Source organism: Pogoniulus pusillus, chromosome 31 (genome assembly GCF_015220805.1).
Source record: "Pogoniulus pusillus isolate bPogPus1 chromosome 31, bPogPus1.pri, whole genome shotgun sequence".
In the NCBI taxonomy this organism is placed as follows: Eukaryota; Metazoa; Chordata; class Aves; order Piciformes; family Lybiidae; genus Pogoniulus; species Pogoniulus pusillus.
This window is the reverse complement of record NC_087294.1, coordinates 15259508-15282578: the sequence shown is the minus strand read 5'-3', so window position 1 is coordinate 15282578 and position 23071 is coordinate 15259508. Positions and strand designations below refer to the sequence as shown.

At 50.7% G+C, this 23071-nt stretch overlaps 1 protein-coding gene across 1 annotated transcript; it reads left to right on the top strand.

The window, feature by feature from the left end:
* The first annotated feature begins 18059 nt into the window (after positions 1-18059).
* Positions 18060-22114, top strand: RIPPLY2 (ripply transcriptional repressor 2). Its single transcript, XM_064169363.1, has 3 exons — positions 18060-18408; positions 18538-18602; positions 21822-22114. Exons 1-3 carry the CDS (start codon positions 18187-18189, stop codon positions 21976-21978), a joined length of 444 nt encoding a protein of 147 aa, XP_064025433.1. The 5' UTR covers positions 18060-18186; the 3' UTR covers positions 21979-22114.
* Positions 22115-23071: the final 957 nt, after the last annotated feature.

Here is a 23071-nt window from a genome sequence, read left to right as displayed (position 1 = left end):
GGAGACTCCACAACCCTCCTGGGCAGCCTGTTCCATGTTGAGTTCTACCTCATGTTGAGGTAGAAGTCCAGGTGCTGTAGTTTCCATCCCTTTCCCCTTGTCCCATCCCAAGGTGCAAGTGAGCAGAGTTTGTCCCCTTCCTCTTGACCCCCAGCCCTTGGATATTGATAAACATTGATCAGATCCCCTCTAAGTCTTCTTTTCACAAGACCAGACAGCCCCAGATCCCTCAGCCTCTCCTCACAGGGCAGTGCTGCCCCTTCAGCATCACAGAAATGAGAGAACTTCTGTCAAGTGCCAGAAATTGCAGTTGTTGGGATAGTTAAAAATATCAGAGTTGTTAGAACAGATTAAATTACACTGAATCAGGTCTGTCTGGATAAAATAAGACTGGTAGCACAAGTCCATCTTTGTCACTGACAGGGACAGAGGAATCAGTGCACCCTCAGCAAGGGTGCAGATGGCACCAGCTGTGTGGCACAGTTGACTTGCTAGAGGGCAGGGATCCATCCAGATGGACCTCCACAGGCTGCAGAGCTGTGCCCAGGCCAACCTCATGGCATTCAACAAGGCCAAGTATGAGGTCCTGCACCTGGGTGGGTGCAATCCCAAGCACAACTCCAGGCTGGGTGAGGAATGGCTGAGAGCAGCCCTGAGGAACAGGCCCTGGGGGTCTGGGCTGAGCAAAAGCTCCACAGGAGCCTGCAGTGTGAGTGCAGCCCAGACACAACCCTGTGCTGGCTGCAGCAAGAGCAGTGTGGGTCTTTGATCCCATTCTGTGCTTCTGTGTTCCACAGCCTCCCTGGAGGTGTTCAAGGCCAGGTTGGATGAGGACTTGAGCAACCTGGTCTAGTGGGAGGTGTCCCTGCCTATGGCAGAGGGTTGGAACTGGCTGAGCTCTGAGGTCACTTCCAACCTGAACCATTCTCTGATTCTGTAAGTCTCCTCAGTTTGGGAAAGCTGTAGAAAAGATCAGCGTCTAGAAAACTTAGGGGCAAACTTAATAGGATAAAAGATTTTTTCAGTGGGATGGTGCCTAATCAAGGGATCATCTTCCCACCGAGGAGAGAGGCAGGTTTTCTGTCCCCCTGGGCTCACAGCTTGGATGCCATCCGGAGGGTAGGCAGTAGTCCAACACAACACCGACATGGATGATGTGCAGGATGATCCAATGGTCCCTTTTGGCCTGATGCTCAGGGAACTGAAGCTCACAGAAGTTCTGCTGTTGACTTGAAGGAAGGCAGCATTTCAGCTTCTGTTCCCAGGGCTTTAATAATGGAGAAGGTATTGGTTACCTCTGCTCACATGAAGGGAGGCAGAGCCACACGCAGCACTGTGGAGGGAAGATGCCAGCACAAAGCAGCAATGATGCCACTTGAAACCACCACTTTTGCTTTTTGCCTTCTTTTTTTTCCTTCTTTTTTCCCCTTCTTATTTTTCCTCCTCCTTCTTCTTCTTCTTTCCCCCCCTTCTTCTTTTTTGCCCTTCGTCTTTTTCACCCTTCTTCTCTTGCCCTTCTTCTTCTTCCCTTGCCCTTCTTCTTCTTCTTCCCTTGCCCTTCTTCTTCTTCTTCTCTTGCCCTTCATCTTCTTCTCTTGCCCTTCTTCTTCTCTTGCCCTTCTCCTCCTCCTCCTCCTCCTCCTCCTCCTCCTCTTCCCATTCTACTCCTCCTCCTCCTTTTCCCCTTCTCCTCCTTCTTTGTGCCTTCTCCTCCACCTTCTTTGCCCCTTCTCCTTCTTTTTGCCCACTTCTTATTTTCTTCTTCTTCTTTCCCCTTCTTTTCCTCCCTTCTTATTTTTCCCTCTTTCACTGTTTCCTTCCTTCCTCTTCTTCCTCTTTTTAATTTTTTGTTCTTCCTCCCCCCCCTTCCCTGTATATTTTCTGCATTTCAGCTGCATAGCCTCTTGAAGCACATCTGTGTGGTCAGTTCTAATTATAGAACCCTTCTGGGACAGAACTCTGTATAGAGCAGGAACCAGGACTGCACCAGAGGCCTGGGGAAGCAGGGGCTGAGAGGAGATCCTGGCCATCCAGATCTGGCTGAAAGAATGGATGCAGGCTTTGGCAACTGGCAGAGAGGGAAGCTGGCAGAGGTGGGGCAAGCTGAAGGTCATCTGTGAAGAGAAGCAGGATGAACAGCAGTGGATAATTCTGGGCTTTGGAGATGACTGCATCTCTGTCAGTGAGCCAAGAGAAAAGAGAGATTCTTCTGCTTCAGCAGGGTTGCCTACTGCTTCGACTTCAGAAACTGGCTGATTTGTAGAGCTGCAGTTAGGTGCCTTGCCAGGAGTGAGGCTGCTGGCTGTGTGCTGCTTTCTGGCTCTCTGCTGCTTTCCTTTCGCAAAGATGTGCTCAGATGGTACAAATCTGCAAATATTTCTTCCCTCTCTGTCTCTGCAGCACACTCTGCACGTGAAAGGCTGATCACTTAACCTCATCCAGGTGAAAAGGAGCCAGACAGGCCTGATGGAGCACTGCACTTGCTGATCTTGGAGTCCTTTCCAGCCTGGATGCTGCTATGATTTTCTATAAAACAACCCCATGCAGTGCTACAGAGCTGGGGACAGAGTGGCTGAGAGCAGCCAGGCACAGAGGGACCTGGGGGGACTGGTTGGCAGCTGAACAAGAGCCATCAGTGTGCCCAGGTGGCACAGAAGGCTAATGGCATCCTGGCCTGGATCTGGCCTGGATCAGGAAGTGTGGCCAGCAGGACAAGGGAGGTTCTTCTGCTCCTGGGCTCAGCACTGCCCAGGACACACCTTGAGTGCTGTGTCCAGTTCTGGGCCATCAGTTCAAGAGAGATGTTGAGGTGCTGGAAGGTGCCCAGAGAAGGGCAGCCCCCTGCCAGAGCAGCAGCACCCAGAGCAGAGCACACAGGAACACATCCAGGCAGCCCTGCAATATCTCCAGAGAGGGAGACTCCACAACTGCCCTGGGCAGCCTCTGCCAGGCTTCTGTCACCCTCACAGGGAAAAATTCCTCCTCAGGTTCACATGGAACCTCCTGTGCCTCAGTTTGCACCCATTGCCCCCCATCCTGTCTCTGGGCATCACCCAGCAGAGCCTGGCTCCAGCCTCCTGCCACTCACCTGCACATCTTTATAAACACACATCAGGTCACCCCCGAGTCTCCTCTCCCAGCAGCACAGCCTCAGCTCCCTCATGCTCTCCTCATAAGGAAGAGTTCAACAATAGATGGCACCAAACAACCGTGAGCAGAGCAATCTCCTCCCGCTGCTGGAGAAGCTGAGCTGAGACTGCTACAGCTACTTGTAAGGAGGTTGATGTAGGTTTGGGGCACTTCAGTACAAGAGATGTGGAGGTGCTGGAGCCAGTGCAGAGGAGGGCAGGGAAGCTGTGAAGGGCCTGGAGAGTAAATCTGCTGAGCAGAGAGTGAGGGAGCTGGGGCTGGGCAGTGTGGAACAGAGGAGGCTGAGGGCAGAGCTCATTGCTGGCTGCAGCTACCTGAAGGGACACAGTGGAGAGGCTGCTGCTGGGCTCTGCTCACAGGGAACTGGAGACAGAACAAGGGGGAATGGCCTCAAGCTGAGCCTGGGGAGAGTTAGATTTGACATTAGGAAGAATTCTTTTCCTGGAGAGAGTGGTGAGGGAGTGGAATGAGCTGCCCAGGGAGGTGGTGGAGTCCCCCAGCCTGGCTGTGTTTCAGGCTGGTTTGGATGTGGTGCTTGGGGCTATGGTTCAAGGTGAATCCTGTAGAGCAGGGTTTTGGGTTGGACTTGGTGCTGCTGAGGGGCTGTGCCAGCCTGCATGGTGCTGTGATTCTGTGATCCCTTGGTGCCTGCCACCTTCACAACTGCCCACAGCACACTAATGGCAACTTCATCCTCACCTCCCTCTTGCCAAGTAGCCAGAAATCAAGTCCTCTTCCAGCTGCCTGCTTTGTAGTGATTCCCATCCTGACTGGATACAACATGATCCATCACATAGCTTTGCTGAGCATGCAGAGAGCTGCCAAGCAAGCAGCCTGGCTGGGTTTACTGCTCCAACCACTGTCATGGCACATTTGCCTTTACTTCTCCCCTGCTCTACAGCTTTTCTATCCTTAACACTTAATTCTGATCTTCAGGGGCTATTTAAGCCCCAGAAAATCTAGCAGGCTGCAAATCAATTAGTGTAGCTTGGCAATAACTGCATTGCCAGGCTTGTTTTCTCTCCAGAGTTATTACTTAGGGCACCTGTATCAGGCTTTCCCCCAGAGAGCCCAGTTGCTATTGATGCTATGGGTGGCTGGGGAACTCCTGCCTCTCTGCTGGTGCACAGCTCTTTGTTCTCACTTTGCACCCAAGTGCTAAGTAGCATTTGTAGTGTATTGAGTTTTAGATTACATGAGGGTGGCAGAAGCCTGGAAGAGGCTGCCCAGGGGGGCTGTGCAGTCTCCCTCTCTGGAGCTATTCCAGAGCTGCCTGGATGTGTTCCTGTGTGATCTGCTCTGGGTGCTGCTGCTGTGGCAGGGGGATTGGACTGGATGAGCTTTGGAGGTCCCTTCCAGCCCCTGGCACCCTTTGATTCTATGAGAACTGCCAGGGTGTGTCTAGGAAAGCAGTGCTTTTATTACAAAGCAAATCTGGACTTGCATTTGTGGGGGAGCTCCTCCACTCCTCTTTCCATGAGACACAGAGCAGGAAATGAAGATGTAAAATGAAATGCATCACAGTTTGAGAAGAGCTGCTGTGGCTTGTCCCTGGCCTCTTGTTAGAAATGCAGTGAGCTTTCCAGACTGTCACTTCCTTCTGTGGGTAGCACAGAGGATGCAAAACCACAGAGTCCACAAAAGATAGCAGGTGATAGAGAGGTTGTCTCCAGATCCATTTTAGAGGTCCTGGGACTTCTGTGCCACCTCAGCATGAAACAGGGCTGACCCCAGCCAAGTCTAAAATCAAAGACAGCTTGCAGTAAGCTGAGCTGATCACAGGAACAAGAATATCTGTTTGATGATGCTTCCCCAGGAGGTTTCCATATGGGAATTACAGCTATGACATGGTACAGTCCAAGGGCAGTGGTTGTGAGGCTGTAACTCAGGAGTTACTCTTCACTGGCAGCTGGGTCTGAACTAAAGATGTGGTGGCAGGAGTTTGGAAGAGATGCCAGTCTCTAACATGACTAATGTCAGACCTGATGATCTCTGGAGGTCCCTTCAAACCCCTGACTTTCTATGGTTGTATGATCTAGTACAGCAGGAGAAGAGAACAAGCAATGAAGTGTAGACTGTGCTTAAGTTAAACACTAGCATTACAAAGCCTTTTTAATGGAGTGCCCAATGCCAATCAGCCTGCACCAGGACAAGGCTGAATGGGGGTTGCTGAGGCCTGCTGCATGGCTGAGAAGCTGAAAAGATGGATTCCAAATGGTGACTTGAGAAAGCTGCAGCTTTCACAGTACCACAGAACTAACCAGGTTGGAAAACACCTCTGAGATCATCGAGTCCAACCTGTCCCCTATCACCTCCTAGTTAACTAACCCATGGCACCAAGTGCCTCATGCAGCCTCCTCTTAAACACCTCCAGCCACAGCCACTCCACCACCTCCCTGGGCAGCCCATTCCATTGCCAATCACTCTCTCTGCCAAAAACTTCCTCCTAACATCCAGCCTAGACCTGCCCTGGCACAGCTTGAGGCTGTGTCCCTTTCTTCTGTCCCTGGCTGCCTGGCAGCAGAGCCCAACCCCACCTGGCTACAGCCTCCCTGCAGGCAGCTGCAGGCAGCAATGAGCTCTGCCCTGAGCCTCCTCTGCTGCAGGCTGCACACCCCCAGCTCCCTCTGCCTCTCCTCACAGGGCTGTGCTCCAGGCCCCTCCCCAGCCTTGCTGCCCTGCTCCCAACACCCTCCAGCACCTCAACATCTCTCTTGAATGGAGGAGCCCAGAACTGGACACAGCACTCCAGGGGTGTCCTGAGCAGTGCTGAGCCCAGGGGCAGAAGAACCTCCCTTGTCCGGCTGCCCACACTGCTCCTGAGCCAGCCCAGGATGCCATTGGCCTTCTGTGCCACCTGGGCACACTGCTGGCTCCTGTTCAGCTGCCAACTGGTCCCCACAGGTCTCCCTCTGCCTGGCTGCTTGTCTTAGATGGCTCAGTACTCCTGGGAGTTGTTATCTCCACTGAAGTTAACCAGGGAACATTCAACCACAGGTCTAGGATCAGCAGTATTTGAATTCAGTTCCTGGGTATCCATTTTTCAGATTTCTTATCTCTGCTCCTTCCTACCCTGCAATGTAACACACTGAGTTGTGCCTGCACAGACACAGACCCCAAATTGGATGCTTTAGTGACTGTGGCATTGAAACACTGCAAGGAGAGATGCCTTTTGGGGCCCCCAGATCAAACTCCTCAGCACAGAGCTTTATTTCATGCTGTTAAAACCAACTGAGAGAAAACAGAATCTTTGTTTCCTAAGACTTTGTTTCCTTCCACTATTTCTTGCCTCTGCTAAACTGCAGATCGTAATCCTGTTTGTAATCACATTCTGCCGTGGGAATTATGATATGATGCTGTTCTCACTGACAGCAGAACTCATTTTGGCTTAGGGACACAGGCAACCACATTGTATAACCTCTTTCCTCAGTTTACATGATAGAGGCTCAGCCCAAGGTACCCAAGGAGATAAAGAGCAAAGCACTCAGGTCTCAAAAAAAGAGAAGGATCTGAAAGCAAAATGTTCTAGGTATGAGCAGCAACAATCTCAAATTCACTGTTTCTGTGTCAGGCACTTCAGAAACCATCCTCATCCCTTCTTGAGAGCTGACTCCAGATGTTTGAGGTGAATCTTGTGGGGTTCTAGGTTGGACTTGGTTGATAAGGTGGCTGAGAGCAGCCAGGCACAGAGGGACCTGGGGGTGCTGTTAGATAGCAGCTGATGACGAGGCAGCAGTGCCCAGGTGGGCAGCAGAGCCAATGGCATCCTGGGCTGGCTCAGGAGCAGTGTGGGCAGCAGGACAAGGGAGGTTCTTCTGCCCCTGGGCTCAGCACTGCTCAGGACACCCCTTGAGTGCTGTGTCCAGTTCTGGGCTACTCAGTTTAAGAGAGATGTTGAGGTGCTGGAAGGTGTTGAGAGCAGGGCAGCAAGGCTGGGGAGGGGCCTGGAGCACAGCCCTGTGAGGAGAGGCTGAGGGAGCTGGGGGTGTGCAGCCTGCAGCAGAGGAGGCTCAGGGCAGAGCTCATTGCTGTCTGTAGCTGCCTGCAGGGAGGCTGTAGCCAGGTGGGGTTGGGCTCTGCTGCCAGGCAGCCAGGGACAGAAGAAGGGGACACAGCCTTAAGCTGTGCCAGGGCAGGTCTAGGCTAGATGTTAGGACGAAGTTTTTGGCAGACAGAATGATTGGCAATGGAATGGGCTGCCCAGGGGCAGGTGGTGGAGTGGCTGTGCCTGGAGGTGTTGAAGCCAAGCCTGGCTGGGGCACTTAGTGCCATGGTCTGGTTGGTTGGGCAGGGCTGGGTGCTAGGTTGGGCTGGAGGAGCTTGGAGCTCTCTTCCAACCTGCTTGAGTCTAAATTCTAAATCAAAAAGAGAGTTGTGCAGAGAGATTGTGGGGCAGAACCCAAGTGGTTTATAGGAGTCACCATCCCCTCCCCAGTTGGTCAGTAAGGTGAATGAAATGGACACATCCTGCAGCAGTCTGTGTTCCACTCTGCCTTAGCCCCGAGGTCAGCTCTCCGCACGCAGCGATTTGTTTTTCTGCTCAGGTCGAGGCACACAGCTCTGCAGATGCAAATAGGAAGTTCCTGTGCACATGAAGTCTGTGGCATTTCTAACTGCAACACAATTTTGCCTTTCAGGAAGGCTGCTCAGATGTGAAAATGTGAAGGGGAACTGATGCTGATGATAAGTATGCCACACTAACAAAGGGGAGCTGGAGTTTAGCTCAAGCTCTCTGAGCACAGAGCCTGACAATAAAAAGGAACAAGAAGAAATGTGATGGATGGCAGTGGGACTTTGTGGAGGAAACCCAACACAGTTGCAACCAAAGATAGGGGAATAAACAGGGGCACTGGAAAGCAGTCAGAGCTTTCTCATAGGATCTGCAAGACACAAAACTCACATAGGCCAGAACAGGCTGAGTGCTGAACGTGCACAGGTTTGTAAACAAAATGTAGTTTGGAGCCAGGAAAAGGGTAAGGGCCAGAAGATGTTTGCCATTGGAATGGGCTGCCCAGGGAGATGGTGGAGTCCCCATCCCTGCTGGAGTGCCAGTGCTGGCCCAATACCCAAACTGCTGTGTAAGCCACACCAATGCCTTTCACATACCTGTGTCCAATGCAGATGGGATGGATATGAGCTTAGACAAAAATGCCTCAAGCCCCTCCAGACCATGGCAGCAGGGTGGCTGTGAACAATCTGACCTATCCCTGTCACTGGGGATTAGCTGCAGCTTTAAGTTCGAGTTCCCTGGGGGGGTTGTGGTTTGTTACCGACAGACATAGAACTGCTGGAGAGAGTCCAGTGCAGAGCCACTAAGATGATGGCAGGAACAGAAGATCTTCCTTAGGAGGAGAGCCTGAGGGAGCTGGGGCTGTGCTGCTGGCAGAGGGGGGACCTCGTGAATAGTTATAAAGATGTGCAGGTGAGTGGCAGGAGGCTGGAGCCAGGCTCTGCTGGGTGATGCCAGTGCCAGCACAAGGGGCATTGGGTGCAAGCTGAGGCAGAGGAAGCTTCATGTAAACATAAGGAAGAATTTTTCCCCTGTGAGAGTGACAGAGCACTGGAAGAGGCTGCCCAGGGGGCTGTGGAGTCTCCTTCTCTGGAGCTATTCCAGAGCTGCCTGGATGTGTTCCTGTGTGATCTGCTCTGGGTGCTGCTGCTGTGGCAGGGAGGTTGGATGGATGAGCTTTGGAGGACCCTTCCAGCCCTCACATTCTGTGATTCTGTGAGTCTGTGATTCTGTGATTTTTAGACTGTGAGAGAAACAGAACAGATTGTTCCTCTGTCCTTATCCCAACAAAATCATTTGCTGTGCTCACACAAGAGATCCAGGATAACATAGCCAGGTCACCTTCCCAAGCCAGAAGTGTGATCCACACTTGCCAGGAAACCCTTCAGCACCATTTGTGGAAATAGCTGTGGCTGTGTTGTTTGCCTTTAGCACTCTGAACTATTCCCAGGATGAGACCAGATCCTTGTGTTTGCTCAGGCATGAGGGGAAGTGTTAATGTTGACTTGAGTCAGGATGCTGTTGCTCGAGGAGCTTAATCAAATTTATCATTCCCAGCTCATGGTGTCTCAGGCCAAGCAGCAGAATGCAGTGAGTGGCTGGGGAAGAAAAAAAGCACAATTCCATGCTCTGTGTTTTCTGAGTAACCAACTGTGACATGGGGAAGCACTGGTCTGAAAATAACCCTGCTGCTGCTGCTGCCATTTGTTCCTACCAAAGCCTCACTCCAACAGAAGTAGCTGAGACTGGAGAGAAGTGAAATGTGCATTGCAAGGGATAAAGATGTTCTGTGGATTAGAGAGGTTTGTCTTCACCGGAGTAAAGGGACAGGGGCTGGCTGTGCTTCACTCAGCTCAGAAAGGTCTGGAATCAGAGAAGGTTTAAGTTGGAGGGGACCTCGAAGCTCAGCCAGTTCCATAGGCAGGGACACCTCCCACTAGAACTCAAGGTCCATCCAACCTGGTCCTGAACACCTCCAGGCAGGATGTGGAGCACAGAATCACAGACTGATGTCTTTGAGCTTTGCTCACATTCTGTGATTCTGTGCTCCACAACCTCTCTGGGCAACACATGTCAGTGTTTCACCTTTATTTTTTAACCTTCACTTTAGTCTTTTATGGCTCTTGCCATTTACTTTTGATTAGCTTCACCATTTGTGAGAAGCTCCCTTTTGGAACTTGAGGTGTTGGTGCCTGTTCTGTGTGTGCAGGGATGCTGGATTTAAACACCTCAGGCTCAAGGCTCTGTAACCACCTGTAGAAGTGGCTCCTGCAGACTGCTCAGCATTAAATCCAGAGTGACTGTTGTGGACCATCTGGCCAGTCAGGCCAAGAAGTGTAAACCCATCACCTCCAAAAGGCATTGTGCTCTGGGCTTTGCTTCCCTGCAGGCAACTCAACTCATCCATTCATAGAGACATAGAATCATGGAATCACAGAATCAGAGAATGGTTTAGGTTGGAAGAGACCTCAAAGCTCAGCCAGTTCCAACCTTCCCCCATAGGTAGGGACACCTCCCACTAGAACAGGTCGCTCAAGGTCTCATCCAACCTGGTCCTGAACACCTCCAGGGAGGTTGTAGAGCATAGAATCACAGCATGGATCATCAGGTGAGTTTGTTGTGCTGACTTTACCCATTGAACAAACAGATAAACACTTTGTTTAGGGTCCCAGAGCCTTGGCACAGGCTGCCCGGAGAGACTGTGGAGTCTCCTTCTCTGGAGCCTTTCCAGCCCTGTCTGGATGTGTTCCTGTGTGCCCTGTGCTGGATTCTCTGGCCTGGCTCAGGAGCAGTGTGGGCAGCAGGACAAGGGAGGTTCTTCTGCCCCTGGGCTCAGCACTGCTCAGGCCACACCTTTAGTGCTGTGTCCAGTTCTGGGCTCCTCTATTCAAGAGAGATGTTGAGGTGCTGGAAGGTGTTGAGAGAAGGGCAGCAAGGCTGGGGAGGGGCCTGGAGCACAGCCCTGTGAGGAGAGGCTGAGGGAGCTGGGGGTGTGCAGCCTGCAGCAGAGGAGGCTCAGGGCAGAGCTCATTGCTGTCTGCAGCTGCCTGCAGGGAGGCTGTAGCCAGGTGGGGTTGGGCTCTGCTGCCAGGCAGCCAGCAATAGAACAAGGGGACAGAGTCTCAAGCTGTGCCAGGGCAGGTTGAGGCTGGATGTTAGGAGGAAGTTGTTGTTAGAGAGAGTGATTGGCATTGGAATGGGCTGCCCAGGGAGGTGGTGGAGTCACCATCCCTGGAGGTGTTCAAGAGAAGACTGGATAAGGCACTTAGTGCCATGGTCTGGTTGGTTGGGCAGGGCTGGGTGCTAGGTTGGGCTGGATGAGCCTGGAAGTCTCTTCCAATCTGCTTGATTCTATGACTCTATGTTTCAGTCTTTGCCTTTGGTACCTCTGCCATTTCTCTGCACCTTCCCTGTGTTCAGTGCTGCTGTTGAGGATCATTGGGATGTGAGCATGTGAAATTCTGCCCCAATGGAATCTGCAGCCTCACAACTTGAGCCACCAGAAGGCAGGGAGGAAGCACAGGGCCTGAGTGTCTCTGTCAGCACTCATCTCTGGGTGCCTCTGTAAGAGCTCTGACATCCCTGTGCTACAGGACAAGACACTGTGCATACTCCTCAGGGCTGGTGCTGCTATCTTTAGGGCTCTCATTGCCTTTCTCAGGTACTTGGTTGGCAGAGGTACAGCTCACACATCACTCTTGCTTGCAATCCCTCCCCTCCTGCCTGAGGTTAAATGCTGCATTACACACATCATCAGCTCAGTGGCATGTGTGCTTTTGGAGAGCTGATTCTGTGCTCCTGAGGAACAGGAGGAACTGAAGAACAACTGCTCTGGTCCCATGGCTGCAGCCAGGAAAGCAATACACACGAAGAAAAGCTAACTGAATGCAACACTGTGAGAGGGGAGATGACTCTGCTAGGGACTGTATTACTAGAGTCAGCTCAGGACACTCCAATGGTTATCCAATTTCTCCATCTCTCCTGTCAATAAGTTAGGCTACAGCAACTTCATTTCATTTGGCTGCCTCTCCTTTGTTTTTTAGAGGCAAAAGAGCAAGTCCTGACAGTGCCACACTGCAGCAGCAGCAGGGGCTCCAACTGCAGCAAACACTGTGCCGTGCTGCTGCATTATGCTGAGCCAGCCGCTGCTGCTGCTGAGCCCTGGCACCAAGCATCTAACAGTGCTTCACTGACTCCTATTCTGCTAGAAGCTACAAGGCTGGTGTTCAGCACTGCTGCCTCTGTTTCTGACCTGCATGCAGTTTAAAGTGCCCATAACTCCCCAGGAAGCAATGTTCCCATTTCCCAGGAGACGCCTGGAACTGCTGGCTGATCTCATCGCACGTTCTCAGCCCCTGCATGTGTCGCTTTCCCAGGTGGATACATTATCCTCTACCATTTGCCAGCCTGGGCCTGGGAGCAAAGTGCAGTGGGGGAGGGAAATGAGGAAGCCACACAACCTGCTGTGTGGAGTCACACCTTGCCACATGGGCACACGGGGGGCTCAAGGAGGTGTGTGTGTGCCACACACAACACCGGCACCAGCGATCGCCCAAGCATGCTCCTGTGACCACAAAGCTTTGCCATGGCAGCAGGGATGAGCTGAATCTGGGGAACCTGGAGTGTTTCAGTCCCATCAACAGAGCAGATTGCAGAGCTGTGGCCCTCTGAGTGAGGCATTGGCTGTTAAATCCTAAGGCACCAGGATTAGGTTCTTAACAGCACAAAGAGAGTAGAAAGAAATGTGCTTTCCTGGAAACCCATCTCTCCTCTTCCCAGTGCTCCTTTCTGTGCTCCTGCAACCCTTCATGTCCAGCTGAACAGAGGAAGAATAATCATTTCCTCAAAAGGAGGAAGAATGGCCTTTGGTACTATTACAGCCCAGTCACAATCCAGGCAGAGATGGAGAGAAGTGAGATGGATGTCTCCATCAAACAGCATTTCTGGAGCCATCCCTTCTGACCACCAAACATCTCTCTCTAGGAAATACCAGGCAGTCTGGGCAGGGACTGGCTGGAGAGCAGCCCTGAAGAAAAGGACCTGGGGGTGCTGGTGGATGAGAAGCTCAACAGGAGCCAGCAGTGTGCACTTGCGGCCCAGGGAGCAACCAGAGGCTGGGCTGCAGCAGGAGCAGTGTGGGCAGCAGGGGGAAGGAGGGGATTCTGCCCCTCTGCTCCGCTCTGCTGAGACCTCACCTGAAGAATTGTGTCCAGTTAGTTCTGGAGCCTCTGTGACAGGAAAGATCTGGAGGTGCTGGAAGGTGTCAAGAGAAGGGCCACAAGGATGAGTAGAGGGCTCAAGCTGCTCTGCTGTGAGGACAGGCTAAGAGAGTTGGGATTGTTTAGCCTGGAGAAGGCTCCAAGGAGACCTTCTTGTGGTCTTCTAGTACCTGAACTGGGCTACAGAAAAATCTGAGGAGGGACTTTTTAGCATGTCAGGCAGTGACAGGACTGGGAAATGGATCCAAGCTAGAAGAGGGGAGATTTAGATGTTATGAAAAAATTCTTCAGCATGAGGATGGTGAGAGATTGGCAGGGGTTGCCCAGGGAGGTGTTGGAAGCCTCATCCCTGGAGGTGTTTAAGGCCAGGCTGGATGTCGCTGTGGGGAACCTGATGCAGTGTGAGGTGTCCCTGCCCACGGCAGAGGAGATGGAACTGGATTATGTTAGAGGTCCTTTCCAACCCTGGCAATTCTGTGATTCTGCAAGTGGAATTACAACCTTTGAATATGTGCTGCACTTGGAGATGTGAGAGAAAAAATACAGCAATGTACAAGCACAGTCTTGTACTAATGGAGAGGCAGTTTCATAGCCGTTGGAAAAGGGAACAAATTGATCTGCTGACTCACTCTTAAATTCATCTTTCTAAAGAAAAAATCTTCTCTGTATTTTATTTCTTAAGACCTGGCCTGGATCTCATACAGTTTGGAAAAAAATCATTTTGTGGTAACATTGAGCCAAGGCCACTTTCAGATGACATTCAAGATACTGTATCAGCACTAAAAAACCCCTGGTGAGGACAGAGGTTGGTAAAACCATCTGTGCTGTCTTTTACAAACTGGTGCTTCAGTCTTGAATTCTAGCAGGTTAAAAAAAAACACCAAAAAGCAGCCCTAAATATCATATCACAAAGGAGAGAAATGCTTGATGCCCTCTGAGGCACTGCTGCAAAGCTTCCAGTACTTATAGCTGCACACAGGCGAACATCTGCCCAAGCTGGGCACAGAAGTTTCCTGACCCATGTGTGAGCTAAGAGGCCAAACATGCAAACACACAGAATCACAGAATCAAGCAGGTTGGAAGAGAGCTCCAAGCTCCTCCAGCCCAACCTAGCACCCAGCCCTGCCCAGCCAACCAGACCATGGCACTAAGTACCCCAGACAGGATTGGCTTCAACACCTCCAGCCACAGCCACTCCACCACCTCCCTGGGCAGCCCATTCCAATGCCAATCACTCTCTCTGACAACAACTTCCTAACAACATCCAGCCTGAACCTGCCCTGGCACAGCTTGAGGCTGTGTCCCCTTGTTCTGTCCCTGGCTGCCTGGCAGCAGAGCCCAACCCCACCTGGCTACAGCCTCCCTGCAGGCAGCTGCAGGCAGCAATGAGCTCTGCCCTGAGCCTCCTCTGCTGCAGGCTGCACACCCCCAGCTCCCTCAGCCTCTCCTCATAGGGCTGTGCTCCAGGCCCTATGCATGTACAGTCAGTATCTGCATGCAAACAATGGGCACACACTTACTTTGCAAATCCCAGTCCTAATATGTTGCCAAAATTAGAAGCATTGAGCTGGATCTAGGCTGTCAAATGCTGAAGATGGAATTTTGTCTGTTACTCAGGTTCCTCATCCCAGTCTCACGTCGCACGTTTGACCTTGCCTGCCTCCCTACAACGTCCCAACAAGCTCAAGCCAATTCTCTCCCTATTTAAACACTAATTTTCACATAATGCCTCTGATCATCAAATAAATGAGAGCTATTGCTGCCTTCAGAGCCCAACCTGAAGCCTCCTGACCGTGCTGGGGTCCAAGTGTGATTAGCACTGCCTTGCCAAATTTAGCTCTAAGCCATTTGTGAACACCTTCTCTGTTTATAGTAGCACACTCCAATCTGCACAGACCTCTGAGTTTGCTCTTCTGTGTATCCTATTAACAGCACATTGCATTTCAAGATGTCATACTGCAGAAAAAAGCACTTTTCAATCAGTTTAAACCAAACTGAAAGAGTTGCTTTCCTTGTGGATAAATACTGCTTGGTACACACTCTGAGACAATAAAATGAGGGGTTTGCTTTTCCTGCTGGAAATCCAGACTGTACAAGACTGATTGGTACTGCATTTGAAGTTGTTTTTGAACATGCTCCACCACTCCCATTTGAGAGGCTGTTCGCAGCTTCTGCCTCCAGGAGTCTGAGCATGATCAATCCATGGCTCAGATCATAACTCACCAATGCTCTATGCACAAATTGCAGGAGGAGGCTGGATGAGGCACTTGGTGCCATGGTTTAGTTAGGTGTTAGGTGAGAGGTTGGACTTGATGATCTCAGAGGTCTTTTCCAACCTGGTTAATTCTGTAATTCTGTGATTGTTATTCTCCTTTCTGTGCCTAAGTTCTTGCTTTTTTTGGTATGACAACTCCTTTTAAAAAGCTTAACTCCTGAGCTGAAGCTGTAGGTACAGAACAAGACTGCCCTTAATAATCCTGTGAAGACAAGACAGTGATGACCAAGAATCCCTGGGTCTTCACTGAATGATTTCTAGCCTGTATTTCAAGGGCAGTGGGAAGACAGTAAACTGTTAGGGAGGGTTGTGGTGAGGTTTTTGTTGATGGTGTCAGTAAGTTATTATTGCAAAGGTAGGCATTTGTATTTCTCCCAATCAACAGGACTGCATCACCAAACTATGCAGCCAAGAAGAGTCCTACAGTGTGAAAATATGCAGGGGAACAACAGCTGTTAGTCATTATTTTCTCCTTATCCTTTCAACACTTGTGTTTCAGTTTGCTCTCCGATGGGTAAATCACACTTTCTCCCTAGGACGTTTTCTCATTTCAGGCAGGTACTAAAAGGAATCCTGAGAATTAGCCCTTCTTTTGCTGCTTCTCCTGTAAACATACTCACTGCTGAGCTTCACCAAGCAGACAAAGCCAGTCTGCTGTCCTCTTAGTCCTCTGTCATTACTAAAGTGATGGAGGATGGTTCTGCTTTTCTTCTTTAGACTCTGAACCTAGCCTCTATTTGTTTTTGTTCTATGTTTATCAAAAAAAGAGAAAAAAGCAACCACACACACACAAAATATTATTGCTTTCACTTCATTTAGGCAGAAGAAGAATCTGCCATCAGCCAGCTTTTAAACATCTGGTTTGCACTTTACCTCATCTGACAAAGTTTCCCAGTAGCCATTTGGAAACAGATAAAGAAAAAAAACAGGAAGAGATAAAATTTTGCTTATGATCAGCAACTTACTGCACAAACTACCTTGCTCAATTATTTTCTTAACTGCAAGTTCAATATTTATTGGGAATCTGAGCCTTTTGTTCACCCTGATTTTAATTAACCAGTGAAAATGAAGTGTGAGGGGAAAGCAGGTACAAACATAACGATGCCATAAAATCACTCTGGAGCTCTCATGCTTTGAAACATTTGGCATAACCTTAATGTCTTTCTAAGTTGGGCTGTTCACTGTAAAATACATTTTCTTTTAGTAACTCCTAAAGTCATAATAATTTTCTTCTCTTTTCCCCAAGCAAATAGCAGAAAACTCCAAAACGACAGAACATAACCTGTGATGAGGTTAGAACGCACCACGGTGTGCACAAGCTTAGACACAAGCACTCTTCCATCCATTTCTCTTTCAAAGCAAGAGGTTGCTTTTCGTCAGAAAGGCAGTTCAGCCTGCATCTGTTTCGACTTAAAAGATCTGAAAACAATGCTATTAATCTAATGCTATTAATCTGATTACATTCCCTGCCCAGCTTTTAATACAGAATGCTTTTTCTCCAACTGGTACTGCTGATGCTATTTAGTGAGACAGATTGTGCTGAAAAATATTGTGGAGGAGGCACAAGCAACCTTCCATCTGCAGCTCCTCTCGGGCAGTGCTAAGGCAGACACACTCCTTATGGCTGTGCTCAAAAAGGCAAAACATGATTCCAGAGTGTCTCAGTCTGTGTCACGGCTCAGTACTGTGAATCTTTACCACGGCAAATAACTGACATGGGCTTGAAGCCCTCCTGCAGAATCTAGGGCAGCTCCAGCCCACTAACCTTCCTGGCTTCCCAAGGGTTGCTGGTACATTTATGAGCTCCTATATATGATCATTCTTGTTTCTGTCTCCTGCACATGCATCAGCCATTGCAAACTCATAAAGGGGGGAAAAAAAGAGCAAAAAAAGGGCAAAAAAAGAGCAAAAAAGGGCAAAAAAAGAGAAAAGGGGGGAAAAAAAGGCAAAGGCAAAAAAAAAAAGGAAAAAAGAGAGAAAAAGGAAGTAAAAAGAAAATTTAAATAAAAAAGAGAAAAAAAACGAAAAAGGAAAAAGATAAAAAGATAAAAAATACAAATAAAAGAAAAATAAATTTAAAAAAGGAAAATAAAAAGAAAAATGAAAAATAAAAAAATTAAAAGAAAAATATTTTTAAAAGAAAATGAAAACTAATAAGAAAAAAGATTTTTTAAAAGAATACTAATATTTTTTTAAAGGGGGAAAAAAAGGCATCGCTGCCTGGCTACCGGGAAACACGGAAATGGTATGAATTTGGCACCAGGTTTTGCGTGTGTAGCAGCAGCAGCTGCGGCTGGCAGTGGCCATCGGGAGCACATGGCACAGAAGAAAAGGCAAGGTTCCGCGGGGAAAACCCCCTGGAAAAGAAGGCACTGCGCTAATTGCGAACACAGGGAGCATGGCTCCCGGGACGTGGCGGGGGGGTGACGAGCTGTGAAACCAGGACCCCGTTAAGGAATATCCTCCCCGCCACTGCCGCAGGCTGACGGCGCTGTGCCCGCGGAGGGGAGCGCTCCCCTCGGCATCCTCGCTGCCGCCCGCTCGGCCACGGAGGCACGGCTGCCCTCCGCGCCCGGCCTCGCCTGGCCGCCCAAGGGCTAACCAAACACCTCTTTAACCACCGAGGGCCGCGCTGGCAGCGGCTTCACCCCCTCCTGCGGGGCGGCAGGGCGGCCCGAGCGCGTCCCCGCTGCTGTCTGGCCTCGCTGCCCGCCGCAGCTCCGTTCCCACAGGGTCCCTCCCCCCCGCCGCCAGCGGCCATGTGTCTGCTCGAGTGCGATTAACACCGACCTGCCAAATCCACACACACACACACACACACACACACACACACACACACACACACACACACACACACACACACACACACACACACGGGCCCCGTGTTTACAGCGCGGCGCCTTCGCCGTTGTGTTGATGGCGCTGGCAAATGAGCCGGGGGAGGTGGGCTCCACGCCGCGCACCGGCGGATATAAAACCCTCCGGGCCCGCGGCGGGCAGGGCTTAGGCGAGCGGCCGTGCACCGGCGGAGGATGGAAGGCGAAGGGATGCGCTGCGGCTGCCCCCGCCCGCCCTCGGCGGCGCTGCCCCCGCAGGGCTACTCGCCCCTCTCCTCCCGGTGTGGGGCGCGGCCGGGACCTGCCCTAACGGCCCTGCCGTCGCCCCGCAGATCCGCGCCCTTCTGGAGGCCCTGGGTACCCGCGCCGGGAGAGGAGGGTCGGCGGAGCAACGTCACCAGCAGCGACCCGGGCGCGGTGAGTGGGGCCGATGGCACCGCCGGTGCACGCCGAGGGAGACCTTCCGGCGGGGCGGCCGTGGCGGCGGGGGTCTCCCGAGCGCCGTGTGCCGTGCAGCTGAGCTGATCTCTGCTCTCTCCTCTCCAGCCTCACAGCCCCTGCGCGCTGGCGGAAGCCTCCCGAAAGCTGGCGCAGTACACGCACCCTGTCAGGTAAGTGGCTGCCCGGAGCCACCGCCGCTCAGCTGCCGGGGCTCGCCCTGCTTCTGCGGCCAGAAGGGGACAGACCTGTGCTCGCTGTTGGACTAGATGATCTTTCGAGGTCACTTCCAGCCCCTGACATTCTATGCTCCTACTGCCGAGCCCCCCAAGCACCGGCTCTCCCCGCCCCCTGTCTTTATGGAGGTGGTAGAATGCCTTGGGAGTGATGTCGCCACCCGAGTGGTTTTGCAGCGACATGCCCTTGGGCGAGTGATTGTCAGCACTGCACCAGCTCTCCTTTTTTGGTTGTTTGGGTTTTTTTTCCTGGATTTACAAGATCTTTGAGAGGTTGATGTGCTTCAGCGGTGTGGGACTTAAGCTCGTGTTACACAGTTGGGTGCGTTGTGCTGTGGTGGCAGAGTTGCCTGAAGCACCTTGCTCCTCATCCCGGTACCCGGGATTAAAACAGGGAGGGAGCGGTAGAGCCTAGGTTGCCTTGCTGGGCAAACCTCCAGTGTCCCTCTGATGCTAGGACGCAGGTCCAGACATGGGGAAGAGAGGCAGAAGGAGGAGGTATGGACTGATTAAGTCAGCACTGCTCATGTAACCAGTGCTTTAATGATGAAGGTCATGATTGTATGGGCACTGTTCAGTTGTGAAAGGGACATAAAGAGCACAACTAGAGCTGCATCTGCTGGAGAAACTGTTGAGAATCACAGAACCAAACAGGTTGGAAGAGACCTCAAAGCTCATCCAGTCCAACCTAGCACCCAGCCCTGCCCAATCAACCAGACCATGGCACTAAGTGCCCCAGCCAGGCTTTGCTTCAACACCTCCAGCAACAGAGACTCCACCACCTCCCTGGGCAGCCCATTCCAATACCAATCACTCTCTCTGACAACAACTTCCTCCTAACAACCAGCCTAGACCTGCCCTGGCACAGCTTGAGGCTGTGTCCCCTTGTTCTGTTGCTGGGTGCCTGGCAGCAGAGCCCAACCCCACCTGGCTACAGCCTCCCTGCAGGCAGCTGCAGGCAGCAATGAGCTCTGCCCTGAGCCTCCTCTGCGGCAGGCTGCACACCCCCAGCTCCCTCAGCCTCTCCTCACAGGGCTGTGCTCCAGGCCCCTCCCCAGCCTTGCTGCTCTTCTCTCAACACCTTCCAGCACCTCAACATCTCTCTTGAATGGAGGAGCCCAGAACTGGACACAGCACTCAAGGGGTGGGCTGAGCAGTGCTGAGTACAGGGACAGAATAACCTCCCTTGTCCTGCTGGCCACACTGTTCCTGATCCAGGCCGGGATGCCATTGGCTCTCCTGCCTACCTGGAGACACTGCTTGCTCATGTTCAGCCTACTAACAGTACTTCCAGAAGTACCTTGAGGAGTACCAGTAGGTGTCCCAAGCTGCTTAAAATAATTGCACAGACAGTTCTCCCAGACAAGATGCAGTTTTCTCTCAAATACAAGCTCTGATCTTTCAAATGCTGATGCAGAGACTATCTGAGCAGCTGCACAGACTCTGGTTTCACTGTGCCTGCTCCCCTGCTTAGGTATGAGTGACTGCTGCAGGGAACAATGGGAACTGAGAGATCTTACAAAGCAAGTGTCAGCTACTTTGTACAGCTGCACTCTCAAACAGCAGGCTATAAAGCACTTCAATGCTTGCTACAAAACCATCTAGCTATGCTTCTTAACGTCTTTCTATTCTAAACAATGTGTAGCCAGTACTATGTTGCAATGTGCTACTCTCCTAACTCTTGAGACTTACATTGTCTCTTTCTTCTAGTTCCTTTCCAGCTGTAAGCAAAAGAGGGTGATAGCTGAAAAGGAACAGGAGCTGTGCAGTGTATTACTTGCAATATGTTATCTCATTAGCTGATAACCTTTGCTACACTACATCAGCAATTTTTTTGTGTGTGTTAGTTTCTAGACAAAACAGACTTTAAAATCTACACCCTTGGAATATCTTCCATGAGCAGTCTTTTCCTCTGGAAAAGACATGAGGAGTTTGGGGTCAAACACCAAGCTGTGATCCCCTTAGACGCTTAACATTTCCTTCCACTTTGAGATTTGTCTCAGACCATTCTAAACAATCACTTGGGTTGGGGAACTTCACTGGCAAAGCTACTAATGTAATCGAAGTACATTGAGGATCCTGTTTGACACCCATTATGTGCCCCAGGGCAGTATTATTCAGACCAGGGCCCCAGGTAATACTATTAATGAGCTACTGAGTGTTGACTTTTAGATACAGTGGATCTTGGGGCCTTAAGAGTAGTTTTGGTGCAGAACTAGCACTTCACAAGTATCTTTGTATCTTCAGATGAAAATACAGAACCCAGGGAGTGTTTGTTTTTCTGTTGCATAGAATTATAGAATAACTTAGGTTGGAAGGGACCTCAAAGCTCTGCCAACTCAAACCCCCTGCCATAGGCAGGGACACCTCCCACTAGAACAGGTCACTCAAGGCCTCATCTAACCTGGTCCTGAACACCTCCAGGGAGGTTGTGGAGCACAGAATGGGATCAAACTCATTCTGTGCTTCTGTGCTCCACAACCTCCCTGAGCAACCTGTGCCAGTGTCTCACTACTCTCACTGCAAACAACTTCTTCCTAACAGCCACTTTCAATCTCCCCTCTGCCACTTCAAACCCATTCCTTCTTCTCCTGCCATGACAAGACCTTGTCAATAGTCCCTCCCCAGCCCTCCTGCAGCCCCCTTCAGATGCTGCAAGGCCACTCCAAGCTCTCCCCAAAGCCTTCTCCAGGCTGCAGAGCCCCAACTCTCTCAGCCTGTGCTCACAGCAGAGCTGCTGCAGCCCTCTCAGCATCTTGGTGGCCTCCTCTGCACTGGCTCCAACACTTCCATGTCCTGCTTGTGCTGGGGGCTGCAGAACTGCCCACAGGACTACAGGTGGGGTCTGAGGAAAGCAGAGCCAAGGGGCAGAATCCCCTCCCTTGCCCTGTGCCCACACTGCTCTTGCTGCAGCCCAGCACAGGGTTGTGTCTGGGCTGCGCTCACACTGCAGGCTCCTGTGGAGCTTTTCATCACCCCAGACCTCCAGAGCCTTTTCCTCAGGGCTGCTCTCAGCCAGTTGAATGTAGAAAGATGTTCAGAGGGAAAAAAAAATAGATGTTTGTCTCAACAGAATTTCACTCCTCTCTCTTATATGTCAGCCTTCAAGTAGAGTATGCAGCAACAGTAAGCAAACCTATTGCATGTTTGTTTCAGACTCTTTTGGCCTAAATCAAGGTGCTATGATTACTTATACCAGGAAGCTGAAGCACTTCTGAAAAACTTTCCAGTTCAAGCTACAATCTCCTTTTATGAAGACTCAGATAGTGAAGATGATGATGATGAACTAGAACAAGATTCAAGAACAGAATAAGATTGCTGATGGCAAGAAAGAGCCAATGCAACTTCCAAGTCTTAACTTAAACTTAATATAAAAATGTATTATAGTATTTTTAAAGATAATTTATTTGTATGTAAGTTATTCTTAATAAAACTGGAATGTCTTGTAATTTTATCTGACAATATTTTTTTACTTTGTTCTGTTCTTGTCCTGTTTTAGTCAGGGAAGGAATTTTTTAATCTGAGGTCCTGTATTTTGTAGACTGTAACTTGGATTCCATCAATTTTAGGAGCGTGGAACAGATGCATTGCTTCAAAGTGCTCTATGGTCCTGTCACTTTTTCCTTTTAAAGGCACAAGGAAAACTTTTTGTCCTGGGAGGACAAATGTCCTGGCTAGCCCCACCCTCCTGCTGATGAGGGAAGCAGGGGCAGGAGGAAAGCAAAGGCTTGGGCCATTATGTCCCCTCCCAGAGAGATAAACAGGTACCCACAAGTGTTTAGGTACTTGGTGGTATCTTGCTCAAATAAGGGTAAGGAAGCCCTGGGTTCACCTAATGTCCAAATTATCTTTTGAGGTCCCTTCCAGCTCCTGACATTCAATGATTTATGAAAACAATTCCATGATTCTAAGTGGATGTCAAGAAATAAGAGAAAGGTCCAGTGTGAATGACTTTGATTGTGAGTTAGGTTTTGACAACAGAAGCAAAATTTGGTGCCGTGATCATGCAGGCCAAAGCCCCTCACAGATGCAACTTGGGCAGTTGCATCTCAGAATCATAGAATCAAGCAGGTTGGAAGAGACCTCCAGGCTCATCCAGTCCAGTCTAGCACCCAGCCCTGTCCAATCACCCAGCCCATGGCACATCTTACCTGTGTACTTGCTGGAGTGCTCGCGTGTCTGCCTTGCTGCAGGCTGGGCCGGCTCAGGCTGTCACAGCATCCCTGGAACGTTTGCCCTGTCACATCTGCTCCCGGTGGGCTTGACACAGCTCTGCAGGAAGGACGGTCCTACCACACAGCAGCTCTCACCTTCAGAGTCCCAGCAGCAGCAACAATGCCAGTTACAGCCTTCAGGCTCCAGCACCACGACTAGCACTGGGAGACTCAAGCAGTGCTAGAGGCTGG

What these genes read in the sequence shown, in the direction of transcription:
- RIPPLY2 (XM_064169363.1), top strand. Translation starts at nt 18,187, where the DNA reads ATGGAAGGCGAAGGGATGCGCTGCGGCTGCCCCCGCCCGCCCTCGGCG. An exon ending in CCAGCAGCGACCCGGGCGCG is followed by an intron (nt 18,409 to 18,537) that starts GTGAGTGGGGCC and finishes TCTCCTCTCCAG; the next exon opens with CCTCACAGCCCCTGCGCGCT. An exon ending in CAGTACACGCACCCTGTCAG is followed by an intron (nt 18,603 to 21,821) that starts GTAAGTGGCTGC and finishes TGTTTGTTTCAG; the next exon opens with ACTCTTTTGGCCTAAATCAA.